The sequence below is a fragment of the Pelophylax lessonae genome (genome assembly GCF_965119305.1).
Source record: "Pelophylax lessonae genome assembly, chromosome: 11".
Classification (NCBI taxonomy): domain Eukaryota; kingdom Metazoa; phylum Chordata; class Amphibia; order Anura; family Ranidae; genus Pelophylax; species Pelophylax lessonae.
The window spans coordinates 235,330,102-235,348,776 of record NC_138778.1 but is presented as its reverse complement, the minus strand read 5'-3'; the positions used below and the strand labels follow the sequence as shown (position 1 = coordinate 235,348,776).

Sequence of the window (18,675 nt, the reverse complement as noted above, 5' to 3'; positions counted from 1 at the left end):
CAGGAAAGGGTCACCGTTGTTCCTGAGCTGGTCCTTGCAGGAAAGGGTCACCTTTCTATCTAGGCTGGTCTCTCCAGGAAAGGGTCACCTTTGTACCTAGGCTGGTCTCTCCAGGAAAGGGTCACCTTTGTTCCTAGGCTTGTCTCTCCAGGAAAGGGTCACCTTTGTACCTAGGCTGGTCTCTCCAGGAAAGGGTCACCTTTGTACCTAGGCTGGTCTCTCCAGGAAAGGGTCACCTTTGTACCTAGGCTGGTCTCTCCAGGAAAGGGTCACCTTTGTTCCTAGGCTGGTCTCTCCAGGAAAGGGTCACCTTTGTACCTAGGCTGGTCCTTCCAGGAAAGGGTCACCTTTGTTCCTAGGCTTGTCTCTCCAGGAAAGGGTCACCTTTGTACCTAGGCCGGTCTATCCAGGAAAGGGTCACCTTTGTACCTAGGCCGGTCTTTCCAGGAAAAGGTCACCTTTGTACCTAGGCTGGTCTTTCCAGGAAAGGGTCACCTTTATACCTAGGCTGGTCTCTCCAGGAAAGGGTCACCTTTATACTTAGGCTGGTCTCTCCAGGAAAGGGTCACCTTTGTACCTAGGCTGGTCTCTCCAGGAAAGGGTCACCTTTATACCTAGGCTGGTCTCTCCAGGAAAGGGTCACCTTTGTACCTAGGCCGGTCCTTCCAGGAAAAGGTCACCTTTGTACCTAGGCTGGCCTTTCCAGGAAAGGGTCACCTTTATACCTAGGCCGGTCTCTCCAGGAAAGGGTCACCTTTATACTTAGGCTGGTCTCTCCAGGAAAGGGTCACCTTTGTACCTAGGCTGGTCTCTCCAGGAAAGGCCTTTGTACCTAGGCTGGCCCTTCCAGGAAAGGGTCACCTTTGTACCTAGGCCAGCCCTTCCAGGAAAGGGTCACCTTTGTACCTAGGCCGGTCTCTCCAGGAAAGGGTCACCTTTGTACCTAGGCTGGTCTCTCCAGGAAAGGATCACCTTTGTACCTAGGCTGGTCTCTCCAGGAAAGGGTCACCTTTGTACCTAGGCTGGTCCTTCCAGGAAAGGGTCACCTTTGTTCCTAGGCTGGTCTCTCCAGGAAAGGGTCACCTTTGTACCTAGGCTTGTCTCTCCAGGAAAGGGTCACCTTTATACCTAGGCTGGTCTCTCCAGGAAAGGGTCACCTTTGTACCTAGGCCGGTCTCTTCAGGAAAGGGTCACCTTTGTACCTAGGCCGGTCTCTCCCGGAAAGGGTCACCTTTATACCTAGGCCGGTCTCTCCAGGAAAGGGTCACCTTTGTACCTAGGCTGGTCCTTCCAGGAAAGGGTCACCTTTGTACCTTGGCTGGTCTCTCCAGGAAAGGGTCACCTTTGTACCTAGGCTGGTCCTTCCAGGAAAGGGTCACCTTTGTACCTAGGCTGGTCTCTCCAGGAAAGGGTCACCTTTATACCTAGGCTGGTCTCTACAGGAAAGGGTCACCTTTTATACGTAGGCTGGTCTCTCCAGGAAAGGGTCACCTTTATACCTAGGCTGGTCTCTCCAGGAAAGGGTCACCTTTATACCTAGGCTGGTCTCTACAGGAAAGGGTCACCTTTTATACCTAGGCTGGTCTCTCCAGGAAAGGGTCACCTTTGTACCTAGGCTGGTCTCTTCAGGAAAGGGTCACCTTTGTACCTAGGCTGGTCTCTTCAGGAAAGGGTCACCTTTGTACCTAGGCCGGTCTCTCCCGGAAAGGGTCACCTTTATACCTAGGCTGGTCTCTCCAGGAAAGAGTCACCTTTATACCTAGGCTGGTCTCTCCAGGAAAGAGTCACCTTTATACCTAGGCTGGTCTCTCCAGGAAAGGGTCACCTTTGTACCTAGGCCGGTCTCTCCCGGAAAGGGTCACCTTTGTACCTAGGCTGGTCTCTCCAGGAAAGGGTCACCTTTGTACCTAGGCTGGTCTCTCCCGGAAAGGGTCACCTTTATACCTAGGCTGGTCTCTCCAGGAAAGGGTCACCTTTATACCTAGGCTGGTCTCTACAGGAAAGGGTCACCTTTTATACCTAGGCTGGTCCTTCCAGGAAAGGGTCACCTTTGTCCCTGGGCAGGACCTCCCAGTTGTCCCTCCACAATTAATTAACCCAATCTGATCTCTTCCAGAGAACCTGTTTCCATATTCCGCTCGCTCCACAAGCCTTGGAAGATGTGAAGAATGTTGTTCGTAAGAATGTCCATGATGGAGTGTCCAACAATGGATTGACCCTGAAAGGTGAGACTGGAGTGGGCTTGGTTCAGTAGATTGTCCCCCTCTCAGAAGCCAGTCCTTGGTGCACCTCTAATGTTACCGCTAGATCCTGGTCTTTTCTGTTCTACGGGGAAGCATTGGTTGGAGTGAATTGATCTTGAACTCTTTATCTGCTCTCCTTCTGCTACATTAAGAATAGAATGTACTGCAGTGGGGGGAGGGGTCAGATGATGTTGGAGTCCCCCTTTACTGCCAAGTCCTGTATGACCTTATATTGTACCCCCTGTAACTGAGCTCCATTCCTTGCAGGGTTCCTGTTCCTGCACACACTCTTCATCCAGAGGGGAAGACACGAGACCACATGGACTGTCCTGCGGAGATTCGGATATGATGATGACTTGGAGCTGACACCCGAATATTTGTTCCCTCAGTAATTCCTCTTTAACTCTCCCTCTTCAGTATTGGGCACCATGTTCTTATGAAGTGTGTGTGGCTGCTGTAGAATGGAGGAGGGGCTTACTGTCTCCCAGTTGCTGAAGGCATGCATTGCCCGGGAAGTAGAATTTTGGTTGTTTGTGCTGAGAGATCAGTTTCAGGCACCAAGATCTCAGTGCGGGATGATGTAGGTATTACAGTAGGGGGTGAAGGTTCATGGGTAAGGTTAAGGTTTGGGGGTTTGGGGAGGGATCATTTCTTTGTATAGACTGAGAGTCATCCTTGGGTTAGCAGGGGTGCCCTCTGATGTGGCCCATGACCTCCTTGCTCTGGGTTGGCAAGGACAATCCCAGATCACGGGTGGGGGGTGTGGGGTATGTAGAGGAGGGGGATGGGATATTCGTACAGTATATGAAGATTGTTCCTCACTATAGTCATCTTTGTTCTCTGGTGGGGGTGTGGTGCATAGGGGGAGGGGAATGGGATATTCGGACAGTATATGAAGATCGTTCCTCACTATAGTCATCCTTGGGTTAGCAGGGGTGCCCTCTGATGTGGCCCATGACCTCCTTGCTCTGGGTTGGCAAGGGCAAGCCCAGATTGCGGGTGGGGGGTGTGATGTATGGAGAGAAGGGGGATGGGATATAAGGATGGTGTATGATGCAAATTGTTCCTCACTATAGTCATCCTTGTCCTCTGGTGGGGGGGTGCATAGAGAGAAAGGGGATGGGATATTGGGACAGTATATGAAGATCGTTCCTCACTATAGTCATCCTTGTCCTCTGGTGGGGGGGGGGGGTGCATAGAGAGAAAGGGGATGGGATATTAGGACAGTATATGAAGATCGTTCCTCACTATAGTCCTCCTTGTCCTCTGGTGGGGGGGCCCATAGAGAGAAAGGGGATGGGATATTAGGACAGTATATGAAGATCGTTCCTCACTATAGTCATCCTTGTCCTCTGGTGTTCCAGGTTAAAGGTTCCTGTGGATTGTACGACGGAGCTGAACCATCACGCTTACCTCTTCTTACAGAGCATCTTTGACAAGCATGACCAGGTAGGTACTGTGACCAAGGAAAAGCGGGTGTGTAGGCGCTGCCTTCCCATATAACAGCTCCGCAGGATGCTCCGACCTCCAGGCTGCCGACTCGTCCAACGTACCAGAATAAGGAAAGGGATGGTCAGCACTCAGGATGACATCCAAAAAATAGTATTCCATTATTGAAAAGACATGTACAATGCTGTAAAAAAAGCCTACGCGTTTCGGAACGTTAGTCCCTTTTTAAAGCGGAGTTCCGGGCACAAAATCGACCTACTGGATTTTTTCTCAGATCGCCTTTCAGGACAGCACCTGGAGAGAGCGCAGCTCCACCCAATCCACAGGAAACACTGCAAATAAAAACTCCTCCTCTTCCACCATGCCTCAGTCATTTGTGTTTCCTCCGCCATGGTGGAAGCATTGCAGGAGCTATGTGGGACACCTCCAAGCAGATTCCATGTTACTCCCCTTCCAAGGGATCCGGAAGAGGCTTCCTCAATGATGTCTCTTTTACAAGAGCTGATTCAACAGGAAGTGATTATCCAAGTCCCCGAGGGGCAACAAGGCCGTGGGTTTTATTCTCAGATCTTTCTAGTGAAAAAACCCTCAGGCAAGTACCGAATGATCCTAAATTTGAAAATCCTAAACAGATCAATTCGGTACAAGCACTTCAGGATGGACACCATTTATTCAGTGACCAAACTGTTGTCCCCAAACTGTTTCATGGCATCCTTGGATCTGAGGGACGCTTACCTGCACATCCCAATAAATCAGGAGTGCCAGAAATTCCTAAGGCTGGCGGTCAATCTCGGGGAATCGGTCTGGCATCTGCAGTTCAGGGCCCTCCCCTTTGGCCTCTCATCTTCTCCAAGGGTGTTTACCAAGGTAATGGCAGATGCCCTAGAGCCATTAAGGCTGAGGGGTATTTCAATTGTCCCTTACCTGGACGATCTGCTAATTTTTGCACACCTAGAGAGTCTGGGGTGGCTCATGAATTTGGAGAAATCCAGCTTGATTCCATCTCAGCAGATAAAATTTCTGGGATACAGAATAGATTCGGTCCTCCAGAAGGTGTTTCTACCTCAAGAAAAGATCGAGAAGACTCAGAACGCAGTTGCTCGATTACAAACCAATCATCAGGTTACTGTCAGGTCGGCCATGGCAGCTTTGGGCTTACTCACAGCCGCTATCCCTGCAGTACAGTGGGCAAGACTGCATTCCCGTCTTCTCCAGAGAGACGTTCTGCAGAGTTGGTCATACCCGGAACATCTGGAGAAATCCATCAGAATCTCCACGAAAGCAAAGAGATCTCTGTGGTGGTGGAGGAATTCCAGAAATCTGGAAGAAGGTCTGCAATGGACTTTCCAGACGAACAAACGTCTGACGACGGATGCCAGTTCGTGGGGTTGGGGAGCCCACCTGGAAGGCCGGACGATGCAAGGGACATGGTCCAAAGCAGAGTCCAGGAAATCATCCAACTGGCGGGAGTTGAAAGCCATCCTTTTGGGTCTTTGGTCCTTTCAACAGACAGTCAGGGGCCATCATGTGCAAGTTCTGTCGGACAACATGACAGCAGTGGCCTACGTGTCAAAGCAAGGAGGCACAAGAAGCAGACAGCTATCAGATCTGGCAATACAGCTACTCTCCTGGGCGGAGAAAAATCTAGCCTCTCTGACAGCGGTGCATCTGAAGGGGTCACAAAACCTTCTAGCAGATCTGCTGAGCAGGAAAAAGGTGTTGGAATCAGAATGGAGTCTGAATCAAGAAGTATTCATGCAGATCGTGGAAGTCTGGGGTCTTCCCCAAATAGATTTGTTCGCTTGTCAACAGAACACCAAAGTCCAAAGATTCTTTTCCCTACACAGGGAGGATCAGGACTGGGGCTTGGATGCCCTAGCCCATCCATGGGACTTCCGTTTGTCTTACGCGTTCCCTCCATTCCAACTGATTCCGTTGGTTCTCAAGAAGTTCAGGGAAGAAAAGACCAACTTGATTCTGATTACACCTTACTGGCCAAAGAGACCTTGGTTCGCCCTCCTGCTGAATCTTGCCTCAGAACCTCCCTGGAAGCTTCCGTACAGGAGAGATCTTTTGACACAGGGGAACCTAGTGTACCCAGAACTGGACCGCTTACAACTGACAGCGTGGTTACTGAAGAAGACATCTTGAGAGCCAGAGGCCTGTCAGAAAAAGTTATCTCCACCCTTCTCTCCAGCAGGAAGAAGGTGACTAGGGATATTTACTTGAAAGTCTGGAGAAAATACAACTTTTGGTGTTCCAGCAAAAATTTTGAATTAAAAAATTTAATTTCAGTGCTTGAGTTCCTCCATGAGGGAATGGAGAAAGGACTAGCAGCAAGTACTTTAAAGACGCAAGTAGCGGCACTTTCAGTTTTTTTCGAAAAGACTTTGTCCCAAGAGACTCTAATCATTCGTTTTTTCAAGGCATTAGCCCGCAATAGGCCAATAGCCCTTAAAGTATTTCCCAAATGGGATTTGACCATTGTGTTACAAGGTCTAACTAAGTTTCCTTTTGAACCTTTAAAAGAGGCTTCCCTGAAGAATTTAGTTTTGAAAACTATCTTTTTGATAGCAATTACCTCGGCCAGGAGGATCAGTGAGATCCAGGCCCTCTCAATTTCAGACCCTTTTTTGACAATTTTTGCAGATCGAGTAGTCCTAAGAACGGACCCAGCCTTTCTTCCAAAGATTGCTTCATCTTTTCATAGATCACATGAAATTGTCTTACCAACTTTCTCCTCAGCTCCTAGTAATACTCGGGAAGAATCCTTTCATACCTTGGATGTGAGGAGATGCTTACTTCAGTTCCTCCTGGTAACTAAGGAATTTAGAAAGACAAATGCATTATTTGTCATCTTCTCAGGGTCCCGTATAGGAGAAAAAGCATCAAAGAGCACTTTAGGCAAATGGCTCAGATGGGCAATTGAACAGGCTTATGTAGCTCAAGGAGAAGAACCTCCAGAAGGCATCTTGGCGCATTCTACAAGGTCTGTGGCAACCTCATGGGCTGAAAGGGCCGGTGCTTCGCCTGATCAAATCTGCAAGGCAGCTACCTGGTCCAGCTATTCAACCTTTATTAGACATTACAGGTTGGACTTGTTGTCAGCTCAGGATCAAGCCTTCGGCAGAAAAGTTCTGCAGGCAGTGGTCCCACCCTAAGTGTAAGTTACTCGCTTATCCTCTCCAGGTGCTGTCCTGAAAGGCGATCTGAGAAAACCTTAGTTACTTACCGGTGACGGTATTTCTAAGAGCCTTTCAGGACAGCAGCAGCTACCCCCCCTTGGTTTTGTTTATAATATAATTTGTAAATGTTTAACCTGTGGTAGTTTATGTTTTCCAGCATGTCGGAGGCTACTCTATAAATGAGGCATGGTGGAAGAGGAGGAGTTTTTATTTGCAGTGTTTCCTGTGGATTGGGTGGAGCTGCGCTCTCTCCAGGTGCTGTCCTGAAAGGCTCTTAGAAATACCGTCACCGGTAAGTAACTAAGGTTTTTTTTTACTTACCTTGTAATTGTAGATAGAAATACTCACCTATTTTCCACTTCCTCCCTCTGTGGCCGCGGCCCGCGCAGTCACTTCCGGTTTGCAATGATTCCTGGGAGCTGAACGTCATCGCTCCCAGGAATCAATGCGCCTGCACCGGCCCCGCTCGTCACTTCCGGTGCAACGCCGCATTCCCTGCTAAACAGCTTCTGGGCATGCCCAGAAGCTGTGGAGGAATGCGGCGCCGCACCGGAAGTGACGAGAGGGGCCGGTGCAGGCGCATTCTGGGAGAAGAAGACACGGAATAGGACGCAGAAGAGGATCGCGCCGGCTTCAGCTGCCCACAACAGAGATGGCAACGCTGGAGAAGAAATTTTAAAAGTGAGTATTTCTTCTTGCAGGTAAGTGCGAACCGGGACAGATCAGAGGCTATCCATTGTGGAATGTACTAGCCCTGACTGTCCCGGGGGTATGTTCATTGAAAAAACGATTCTGTGCCCGGAACTCCGCTTTAATGGCTGATAAAACAAGAATACTATTTTTTGGATGTCCTCCTGAGTGCCCACCATCCCTTTCCTTATTCAGTTACTGTGACCAGACAAAGCCCCACCCCCCTCTGCCCTTCTGTTTATACTGGAGAAGGTATGCCTAAATTTCATGTGTTTTTTTTTTTCTGTGTCCCCACCTGGGAAGATTCCCTCTTTGCTGGTCCCGTTCATCATTGACTGAAAGTGAGGGCTATTCCTAAAGTCACAGCTGTCCCTGTCATAGGCATAGAGCGACACGTAATATTCCAACCAAATGAATCAGCCAAGCTCTCACTCCAATGGGGATGACAGGCGTGCGCTGTCCCCGGGTACGGAACTCCAGCGTAAGCCCATGAAAATGAAGGAGGCACAAACACCTAGTGCATTAGGGACATAGAGGGACACGTCTTCACTGATAACTGTATTGGCAGATTTCCCCTCACTTTAGGGAGACTTCCCGCTCTGTCTTTAGGACAGGAAGGGAAGTGAAAGCTCCCTAAAGGGACACACACAGTAAAAAATACACTGATCCCTACTCCATCCAAAACAAAAACAAAAAAGTGTAGTTTTTGTACACAGTAATTGTCACGACATAGCGTACATATAGAGTATATCATTCATCGTATAACTTATTGATAGACAAAACAAGTGCCGTCTGAGTGTAGTGTACTGTTAAAAACCCATTTATTGCACTAGATTAATAACTTGTCGACCGCGCTATAGTCGAATGACTGCTACAGTGCAGCCAGCTAGTTCTGGGACGCCGCATACGGAGTGCAGGTGATGGCAGTGTCCTCCAGAAACAGCTGATCACAGATTAAGTTAAAGAGCCAATCAGCTGTGTCCAAACACAAGTTATAAGGGATGTAAACCGAAGCTGGTTATCTGCACTCCTTTCCTCGTGCTGACAGCGTGAGGAGAGGAGAAGAAAGCCGATAGTTGGCTTCTGTTAAAAGGACACGTACACTGATAATCACGGCACTGATTATTAGTGTCCTGATTTATCAGTGCTGCCAATTAGCACCCACCAGTGCTGCCTCTTCAGTGCCCACCAGTGCCGCCTCAGAAGTGTCCATCAGTGCAGCCTATCAGTGCCCATCAGTGAAGGAGAAAAATTCCCGGTTTGCAAAATGTAATAACAAATTATGAAAATGTGATTGTTTTTTTTTCGGTCTTTATTAGTTTAGCAAAAATTAGAAACCCCAGTGGTGATTAAATACCACCAAAAGAAAGCTTGATTTGTGTGATAATGTCATATGGGTACAGTGTAGCATGATCGCGCAATTGTCATTCAAAGTGTGACAGCGTTGAAAGCTGAAAATTGACCTGGGCAGGAAGGGGGTAAAAGTGCCCGGTATTGAGGTGGTTAAAGCGGTGTTTCAGCCTCCCCCCTCCAAAAACACATTCTGTAGCTGCTGACGTTTAATATTAGGACATATGGAGTCCAGCGATGTCGCCACCGCAGTCGATGTTTCCATTCGCTGTCAGGTGCTGCCGCCGTCATTGGCAGTGAGGGAACCCAGTAGTGAAGCCTTGTGGCTTCACAGGCGGGTCCCTAATGCGCATGCGCGAAGCACACTGCGCATTCAGATTGGCTCCGGGGCGGGGGAAGAAGGAGGGTGCCAAACTTCCCGAGGGACATCGCCGTCTCCCGGAAGTGGGGAAGGGTACTTGTCAAAAACAGGTACCCGGTCCCCCCCTCAAAGGTCCTAAATGTGGCACCGGAGGGGGGGGGGGGGGAAGCAAATGAGCCAAAGTTCCACTTTTGGGTGGAACTCCGCTTTAAGGGTAACTTACAGGAAAGACAATGTGAACAAGTTTATCAAGGAGCACTGCTGAGGCATCAGGGATTCCATACTCCCGTTGTATGTGGATGGGAGGAAGGATGTTCTCGGTTCTGTGTTCTCAGCCGGCCTGCCAAAGACTTCCGGGTGCAACAGAGGAGCAGACGTGACGTCACTTGTGATATGGTGAAGGGGTGGTGACGTCTATGCGGATCATGCGTGCTCCTTCTTCAGGCCAAGCAACATCCATCTTGGACCAGTGCATTTTCTAGCACCGGGTGGCTGGCGGACAGCAAGTTCTATATAACATATATATATCTGTCTGATCTCTCCATACAGGACAGAGACTGCGCTTTATCCCCCGAGGAGCTGAAGGATTTATTTAAAGTCTTTCCTTACATACCGTGGGGCCCCGATGTGAATAACACCGTCTGCACCAATGACAACGGCTGCATCACTTACCAGGGCTTCCTCTCTCAGTGGACGTGAGTGTGAAAAGTCATATCTGAGGGTACATGAAGGGGGACCAGTCATTATCCTCCACTGTTACTAATCTGAATCTCCAGCCCATCCGTACCCTTCCAGGGATGACGATTGTCTGAAACTCAGCATCAGGTTGTTTGTACCCAAATAGTCCATAGTGCAGTATGATAACAGGTGCTCATAGAAATGATAGATAATAGACAGAATGTTAGATGAAAGCACAGCAGAACCCTTTATATAGGAAGGTAGGAGTGTGATATCGGGACACACGGTTATCTCTGAGAGGGAGGAGTGTGATATCGGGACACACGGTCATCTCTGAGAGGTAGGAGTGTGATATCAGGACACACGGTCATCTCTGAGAGGGAGAAGTGTGATATCAGGACACACGGTCATCTCTGAGAGGTAGGAGTGTGATATCAGGACACACGGTTATCTCTGAGAGGGAGGAGTGGGATATCGGGACACACGGTTATCTCTGAGAGGGAGGAGTGTGATATCAGGACACACGGTTATCTCTGAGAGGTAGGAGTGTGATATCGGGACACACGGTCATCTCTGAGAGGTAGGAGTGTGATATCGGGACACACGGTCATCTCTGAGAGGTAGGAGTGTGATATCAGGACACACGGTCATCTCTGAGAGGTAGGAGTGTGATATCGGGACACACGGTCATCTCTGAGAGGTAGGAGTGTGATATCAGGACACACGGTCATCTATGAGAGGTAGGAGTGTGATATCAGGACACACGGTTATCTCTGAGAGGGAGGAGTGGGATATCGGGACACACGGTTATCTCTGAGAGGGAGGAGTGTGATATCAGGACACACGGTTATCTCTGAGAGGTAGGAGTGTGATATCGGGACACACGGTCATCTCTGAGAGGTAGGAGTGTGATATCGGGACACACGGTCATCTCTGAGAGGTAGGAGTGTGATATCGGGACACACGGTCATCTCTGAGAGGTAGGAGTGTGATATCGGGACACACGGTCATCTCTGAGAGGTAGGAGTGGGATATCGGGACACACGGTTATCTCTGAGAGGTAGGAGTGTGATATCGGGACACACGGTCATCTCTGAGAGGTAGGAGTGTGATATCGGGACACACGGTCATCTCTGAGAGGTAGGAGTGTGATATCGGGACACACGGTCATCTCTGAGAGGTAGGAGTGTGATATCGGGACACACGGTCATCTCTGAGAGGTAGGAGTGTGATATCGGGACACACGGTCATCTCTGAGAGGTAGGAGTGTGATATCGGGACACACGGTCATCTATGAGAGGTAGGAGTGTTATATCGGGACACACGGTCATCTCTGAGAGGTAGGAGTGTGATATCGGGACACACGGTTATCTCTGAGAGGTAGGAGTGTGATATCGGGACACACGGTTAGCTCTGAGAGGTAGGAGTGTGATATCTGGACACACGGTTATCTCTGAGAGGTAGGAGTGTGATATCGGGACACACGGTTATCTCTGAGAGGTAGGAGTGTGATATCGGAACACACGGTTATCTCTGAGAGGTAGGAGTGTGATATCGGGACACACGGTCATCTCTGAGAGGTAGGAGTGTGATATCGGGACACACGGTTATCTCTGAGAGGTAGGAGTGTGATATCGGGACACACGGTCATCTCTGAGAGGTAGGAGTGGGATATCGGGACACACGGTCATCTCTGAGAGGTAGGAGTGGGATATCGGGACACACGGTCATCTCTGAGAGGTAGGAGTGTGATATCGGGACACACGGTTATCTCTGAGAGGTAGGAGTGTGATATCGGGACACACGGTCATCTCTGAGAGGGAGGAGTGTGATATCGGGACACACGGTCATCTCTGAGAGGTAGGAGTGGGATATCGGGACACACGGTTATCTCTGAGAGGGAGGAGTGGGATATCGGGACACACGGTTATCTCTGAGAGGGAGGAGTGTGATATCGGGACACACGGTTATCTCTGAGAGGGAGGAGTGGGATATCGGGACACACGGTCATCTATGAGAGGTAGGAGCGTGATATCGGGACACACGGTCATCTCTCAGAGGTAGGAGTGGGATATCGGGACACACGGTTATCTCTGAGAGGTAGGAGTGTGATATCGGGACACACGGTTATCTCTGAGAGGTAGGAGTGTGATATCGGGACACACGGTCATCTCTGAGAGGGAGGAGTGGGATATCGGGACACACGGTTATCTCTGAGAGGTAGGAGTGTGATATCGGAACACACGGTTATCTCTGAGAGGTAGGAGTGTGATATCGGGACACACGGTCATCTCTGAGAGGTAGGAGTGTGATATCGGGACACACGGTTATCTCTGAGAGGTAGGAGTGTGATATCGGGACACACGGTCATCTCTGAGAGGTAGGAGTGGGATATCGGGACACACGGTCATCTCTGAGAGGTAGGAGTGTGATATCGGGACACACGGTCATCTCTGAGAGGGAGGAGTGTGATATCGGGACACACGGTTATCTCTGAGAGGGAGGAGTGGGATATCGGGACACACGGTCATCTATGAGAGGTAGGAGTGTGATATCGGGACACACGGTCATCTCTCAGAGGTAGGAGTGGGATATCGGGACACACGGTTATCTCTGAGAGGGAGGAGTGGGATATCGGGACACACGGTTATCTCTGAGAGGTAGGAGTGTGATATTGGGACACATGGTCATCTCTGAGAGGTAGGAGTGTGATATCGGGACACACGGTTATCTCTGAGAGGGAGGAGTGTGATATCGGGACACACGGTTATCTCTGAGAGGGAGGAGTGTGATATCGGGACACACGGTCATCTCTGAGAGGTAGGAGTGTGATATCGGGACACACGGTCATCTCTGAGAGGGAGGAGTGGGATATCGGGGACACACGGTCATCTCTGAGAGGTAGGAGTGTGATATCGGGACACTCGGTTATCTCTGAGAGGTAGGAGTGTGATATCGGGACACTCGGTTATCTCTGAGAGGTAGGAGTGTGATATCGGGACACACGGTTATCTCTGAGAGGGAGGAGTGGGATATCGGGACACACGGTTATCTCTGAGAGGGAGGAGTGGGATATCGGGACACACGGTTATCTCTGAGAGGTAGGAGTGTGATATCGGGACACACGGTCATCTCTGAGAGGTAGGAGTGTGATATCGGGACACACGGTCATCTCTCAGAGGTAGGAGTGGGATATCGGGACACACGGTTATCTCTGAGAGGTAGGAGTGTGATATCGGAACACACGGTTATCTCTGAGAGGTAGGAGTGTGATATCGGGACACACGGTCATCTCTGAGAGGTAGGAGTGTGATATCGGGACACACGGTTATCTCTGAGAGGTAGGAGTGTGATATCGGGACACACGGTCATCTCTGAGAGGTAGGAGTGTGATATCGGGACACACGGTCATCTCTGAGAGGTAGGAGTGTGATATCGGGACACACGGTTATCTCTGAGAGGTAGGAGTGTGATATCGGAACACTTGGTCATCTCTGAGAGGGAGGAGTGGGATATCGGGACACACGGTTATCTCTGAGAGGTAGGAGTGTGATATTGGGACACATGGTCATCTCTGAGAGGTAGGAGTGTGATATCGGGACACACGGTCATCTCTGAGAGGGAGGAGTGGGATATCGGGACACACGGTCATCTCTGAGAGGGAGGAGTGGGATATCGGGACACACGGTCATCTATGAGAGGTAGGAGTGTGATATCGGGACACACGGTCATCTCTCAGAGGTAGGAGTGGGATATCGGGACACACGGTTATCTCTGAGAGGTAGGAGTGTGATATCGGAACACACGGTTATCTCTGAGAGGTAGGAGTGTGATATCGGGACACACGGTTATCTCTGAGAGGTAGGAGTGTGATATCGGGACACACGGTCATCTCTGAGAGGTAGGAGTGGGATATCGGGACACACGGTCATCTCTGAGAGGTAGGAGTGGGATATCGGGACACACGGTCATCTCTGAGAGGTAGGAGTGGGATATCGGGACACACGGTCATCTCTGAGAGGTAGGAGTGTGATATCGGGACACACGGTTATCTCTGAGAGGTAGGAGTGTGATATCGGAACACTTGGTCATCTCTGAGAGGGAGGAGTGGGATATCGGGACACACGGTTATCTCTGAGAGGTAGGAGTGTGATATTGGGACACATGGTCATCTCTGAGAGGTAGGAGTGTGATATCGGGACACACGGTCATCTCTGAGAGGGAGGAGTGGGATATCGGGACACACGGTCATCTCTGAGAGGGAGGAGTGGGATATCGGGACACACGGTCATCTATGAGAGGTAGGAGTGTGATATCGGGACACACGGTCATCTCTCAGAGGTAGGAGTGGGATATCGGGACACACGGTTATCTCTGAGAGGTAGGAGTGTGATATCGGAACACACGGTTATCTCTGAGAGGTAGGAGTGTGATATCGGGACACACGGTTATCTCTGAGAGGTAGGAGTGTGATATCGGGACACACGGTCATCTCTGAGAGGTAGGAGTGGGATATCGGGACACACGGTCATCTCTGAGAGGTAGGAGTGGGATATCGGGACACACGGTTATCTCTGAGAGGTAGGAGTGTGATATCGGAACACACGGTTATCTCTGAGAGGTAGGAGTGTGATATCGGGACACACGGTCATCTCTGAGAGGTAGGAGTGTGATATCGGGACACACGGTCATCTCTGAGAGGTAGGAGTGGGATATCGGGACACACGGTCATCTCTGAGAGGTAGGAGTGTGATATCGGGACACACGGTCATCTCTGAGAGGGAGGAGTGTGATATCGGGACACACGGTTATCTCTGAGAGGGAGGAGTGGGATATCGGGACACGGTCATCTATGAGAGGTAGGAGTGTGATATCGGGACACACGGTTATCTCTGAGAGGTAGGAGTGTGATATTGGGACACACGGTCATCTCTCAGAGGTAGGAGTGGGATATCGGGACACACGGTTATCTCTGAGAGGTAGGAGTGTGATATCGGGACACACGGTTATCTCTGAGAGGTAGGAGTGTGATATCGGGACACACGGTTATCTCTGAGAGGGAGGAGTGTGATATCAGGACACACGGTTATCTCTGAGAGGGAGGAGTGTGATATCGGGACACACGGTCATCTCTGAGAGGGAGGAGTGTGATATCAGGACACACAGTTATCTCTGAGAGGTAGGAGTGTGATATCGGGACACACGGTTATCTCTGAGAGGGAGGAGTGGGATATCGGGACACATGGTCATCTATGAGAGGTAGGAGTGTGATATCGGGACACACGGTCATCTCTGAGAGGGAGGAGTGTGATATCAGGACACACGGTCATCTCTGAGAGGGAGGAGTATGATATCGGGACACACGGTCATCTCTGAGAGGGAGGAGTATGATATCAGGACACACTGTCATCTCTGAGAGGTAGGAGTGTGATATCGGGACACACGGTCATCTCTGAGAGGTAGGAGTGTGATATTGGGACACTCGGTTATCTCTGAGAGGTAGGAGTGTGATATCAGGACCCACTTCAGAAAATGCTGGTTCCCTGGCTATGCTTGAATTTTAATACTGACCTAGGACAAGCAATGCAGTGTGTTTTATCAAAACTCTGATCCGCATGGTTGTTCTGTCTCAATGACTATTAGAGCCTCTGGATCAGTATGACTTGTCCCCTCACCTTGTTCATCCTCATCCTGCAGACTGACGACTTACCTGGATGTCCAGAGGTGTCTGGAGTATTTGGGATATTTGGGTTACTCCATACTCACAGAGCAGGAGTCCCAGGCCACTGCAATCACAGGTAACCAGAAGAACAGCACCCCACTATCTCAGATCATCCTCATCCTCCACATGGTCATCGTCTTCTCTTATCTGACATTCCAGTGACCAGAGACAAGAAGATCGACCTACACAAGAGGCAGACGCAGCGCAGCGTCTTCCGGTGTAATGTCATTGGCTCCAAGGGATGCGGGAAGAGCGGTATTCTGCAGGCTCATCTAGGGAGGAACCTGATGGTAAGTTATATTATAGTGACCCCCAAGCTGTGTTATATCTCTGTGACCCCCCCATCCTGTTCTGTACGTCGTGTTCCCTCTGACATGCCTTGTTCTGGATAAATTCTATTTATCTGTTGTAGAAGGCGTGTTTATGTACTAAGAATTGTATGAAGCTGCAAGTGACTGATAGTGGGGCCGTGTCTATATAGTGCAGGGGTCTTCAAACTATGGCCCTCCAGTTGTTCAGGAACTACAATTCCCATCATGCCTAGTCATGTCTGTGAATGTCAGATTTTTACAATGCCTCATGGGATCTGTAGTTCTGCAACAGCTGGAGGGCCGTAGTTTGAGGATCCCTGATATAGTGCGTCATTATCCACTTGAAGACCAGTTCTTTTCTGGCACTTTTTGTTTACCAGTTATATAGTACCATTATGGTGCGTCAGCTATTATACTGCATTGTGTGACATCATGGTGTGCCATTATAGTGTATCATTATGGTGCGTCCCTGACATCTGCTGCTGTTCTTCTCACACAGAGACAGAAGAAGGTCCGGCCGGAACACAAGTCCTACTATGCAATGAACACGGTCTATGTGTACGGACAGGAGAAGTATCTGCTGGTAGGTCCCCTCATACAGACCTCTCACCTGTAGGTATAAATTCCCCTCCATGTAGAATATTGCAGCATTAGTACTCAGTTTGTGTTTCCCTGCAGGACATACTATGACACAATCCGGGAGTGTGGGTTGGGTGTGTATGGTGTGTCCTCTCATATTTCCTTCCTTGTCTTTCAGCTGCACCATCTCACTGAGTGCGAAGGTTTATCTCCTGCCGATACCGTCTGTGATGTCGTCTGTCTGGTCTATGACATCACCAACCCCAAGTCCTTTGAATACTGTGCCAGGATATTTAAGGTTAGGGAATCGCGTTTGTCTCCTGTGTAGTCTGTTGTATTCCACCCCCCCCCCCCCCATAGTGCTGTGCTTTCTGATCTTCCTTTGTCTTCGCTTCTCTCTGCCGGACTCTGACACGCCATTAGAAGAGTCATAGATAAAGGATTGAATCCCAACCGGGATCATTTATAAGTTTATAGAAAAGCAGTGTAACTAACAGGCCCTCTTCTTCCCTCAGCAACATTTCATGGACAGCAGGACGCCCTGCCTCATCGTGGCGGCCAAATCTGACCTGCAGGAGGTGAAGCAGGAGAGCAGCATTTCCCCTGCTGATTTCTGTAAAAAGCACAAGATGCCTCCACCTCAAGCCTTCACCTGTAACACGGCGGACAGCCCCAGCCGAGACATCTTCATCAAGATGACCACCATGTCCATGTATCCGTAAGTAGCTGAGTCCTCTCATCTCCTGCCCACTATGGTGGCCTATATCTATATACTAATTACTTATCCGTCATGTGACCACAGTGCTGCCTGTTTCCAAACTGTCATTGCATGGTTGCCCCTCCCTCTGTCAGGATTGCATTGTCTGCATGTCTATGTGACCACATCTTGTCTCGTCTCCCTGCCGTCATGTGACCTGATCATGGCTGTCATCCTCACTGTCATGTGACCTGAGAGATGTTTGTAGTCCTCCCTGTCATGCGACCTGATCATGGCTGTCATCCTCACTGTTGTGACCTGAGAGCTGGTTGTCGTCCTCATAGTCATGTGACCTGAGCACGGCTGTCCTCGTCGCTGTCATGTGACCTGAGCACGGCTGTCCTCGTCGCTGTCATGTGACCTGAGCACAGCTGTCCTTGTCGCTGTCATGTGACCCCAGCATGTTTATGTACCCCATGTGCTCCTTTCCCTTACATGATTTCCCAATGTGTCCCCTGAAGAGAGTGTATAGGTCTCCCTGTATGTGATCACATGACAAAGCTGAGAGTCTTAGGCTCTGTTCGTACTGGAATCATGGGACACGTTTGCGATGCCACTGTTTCTTAATGGCACCCCAAATGCATTGCGATTTTGATGCAATTGTCGACCAAACCCTCCTGGCTCTGTGCCAAGATTTGCTAAATGAGCCTTTTCGGAGTGGAGGGAGGCCCGTTCAAATAAATGGTGCCGCTCAAAAAACGCTCCACAAAAAAATAAAAAATGCTGCACTTCGTTCAGGTATGAACAGAGCCTTACAGCCGCCATCATCACAAGAAGTGCACTGATGTTCCTGCACTAGTATGTGATATAATGGTGGCCACCCCTGTCCCTGCACTGTGCACCCGCTCATACTAGTCTGATGGTCCAGAGAAGAAGGGTTGTGCTGCAGAATGGCAGAGCTCATGTCTGATGATTGTGAACCAGAAGCTGCCTGTGTGCTCCTCCTAGGAATCAGCCTTCTGATTGGTTGCTTAGAGTACCACAGACAGTATATGAGCCAAGCTGTCCTCTGTTTTCTGTGCAGTTACGAGATTGAAAGGAACGTTCTACCTCTTTTATGTAAAAGATTGAAATCATCTAACGTTTATCAGTCAGTGTAGAGAGATCTTCAGGAAGAACAGATCATACTCCCCCCCCCCCCCCTTCCTGTCCCGTCAGGTGGATGCTCCCTCCTTCCCGTCCCATCAGGTGGATGCTCCCTCCTTCCTGTCCCGTCAGGTTGTTGCTCCCTCCTTCCCGTCCCATCAGGTGGATGCTCCCTCCTTCCTGTCCCGTCAGGTTGTTGCTCCCCCCTTCCTGTCCCGTCAGGTGGATGCTCCCTCCTTCCCGTCCCGTCAGGTTGTTGCTCCC

The 18,675-nt window shown here is 49.8% G+C and overlaps 1 protein-coding gene across 3 annotated transcripts in view; it reads left to right on the top strand.

Annotated features, from left to right (window-relative positions):
- Positions 1-18,675, top strand: part of RHOT1 (ras homolog family member T1) — a 45,983-nt gene that overhangs the window by 10,467 nt on the left and 16,841 nt on the right. For all 3 annotated transcript variants that reach the window (XM_082271788.1, XM_082271787.1, XM_082271786.1), the window contains exons 10-18: positions 2,117-2,225; positions 2,511-2,631; positions 3,608-3,692; positions 9,828-9,973; positions 15,654-15,754; positions 15,838-15,968; positions 16,489-16,572; positions 16,747-16,866; positions 17,084-17,286. In XM_082271788.1, the coding sequence (XP_082127914.1) occupies positions 2,117-2,225; positions 2,511-2,631; positions 3,608-3,692; positions 9,828-9,973; positions 15,654-15,754; positions 15,838-15,968; positions 16,489-16,572; positions 16,747-16,866; positions 17,084-17,286 (1,100 nt within the window). The remainder of the gene's footprint in view (positions 1-2,116; positions 2,226-2,510; positions 2,632-3,607; positions 3,693-9,827; positions 9,974-15,653; positions 15,755-15,837; positions 15,969-16,488; positions 16,573-16,746; positions 16,867-17,083; positions 17,287-18,675) is intronic.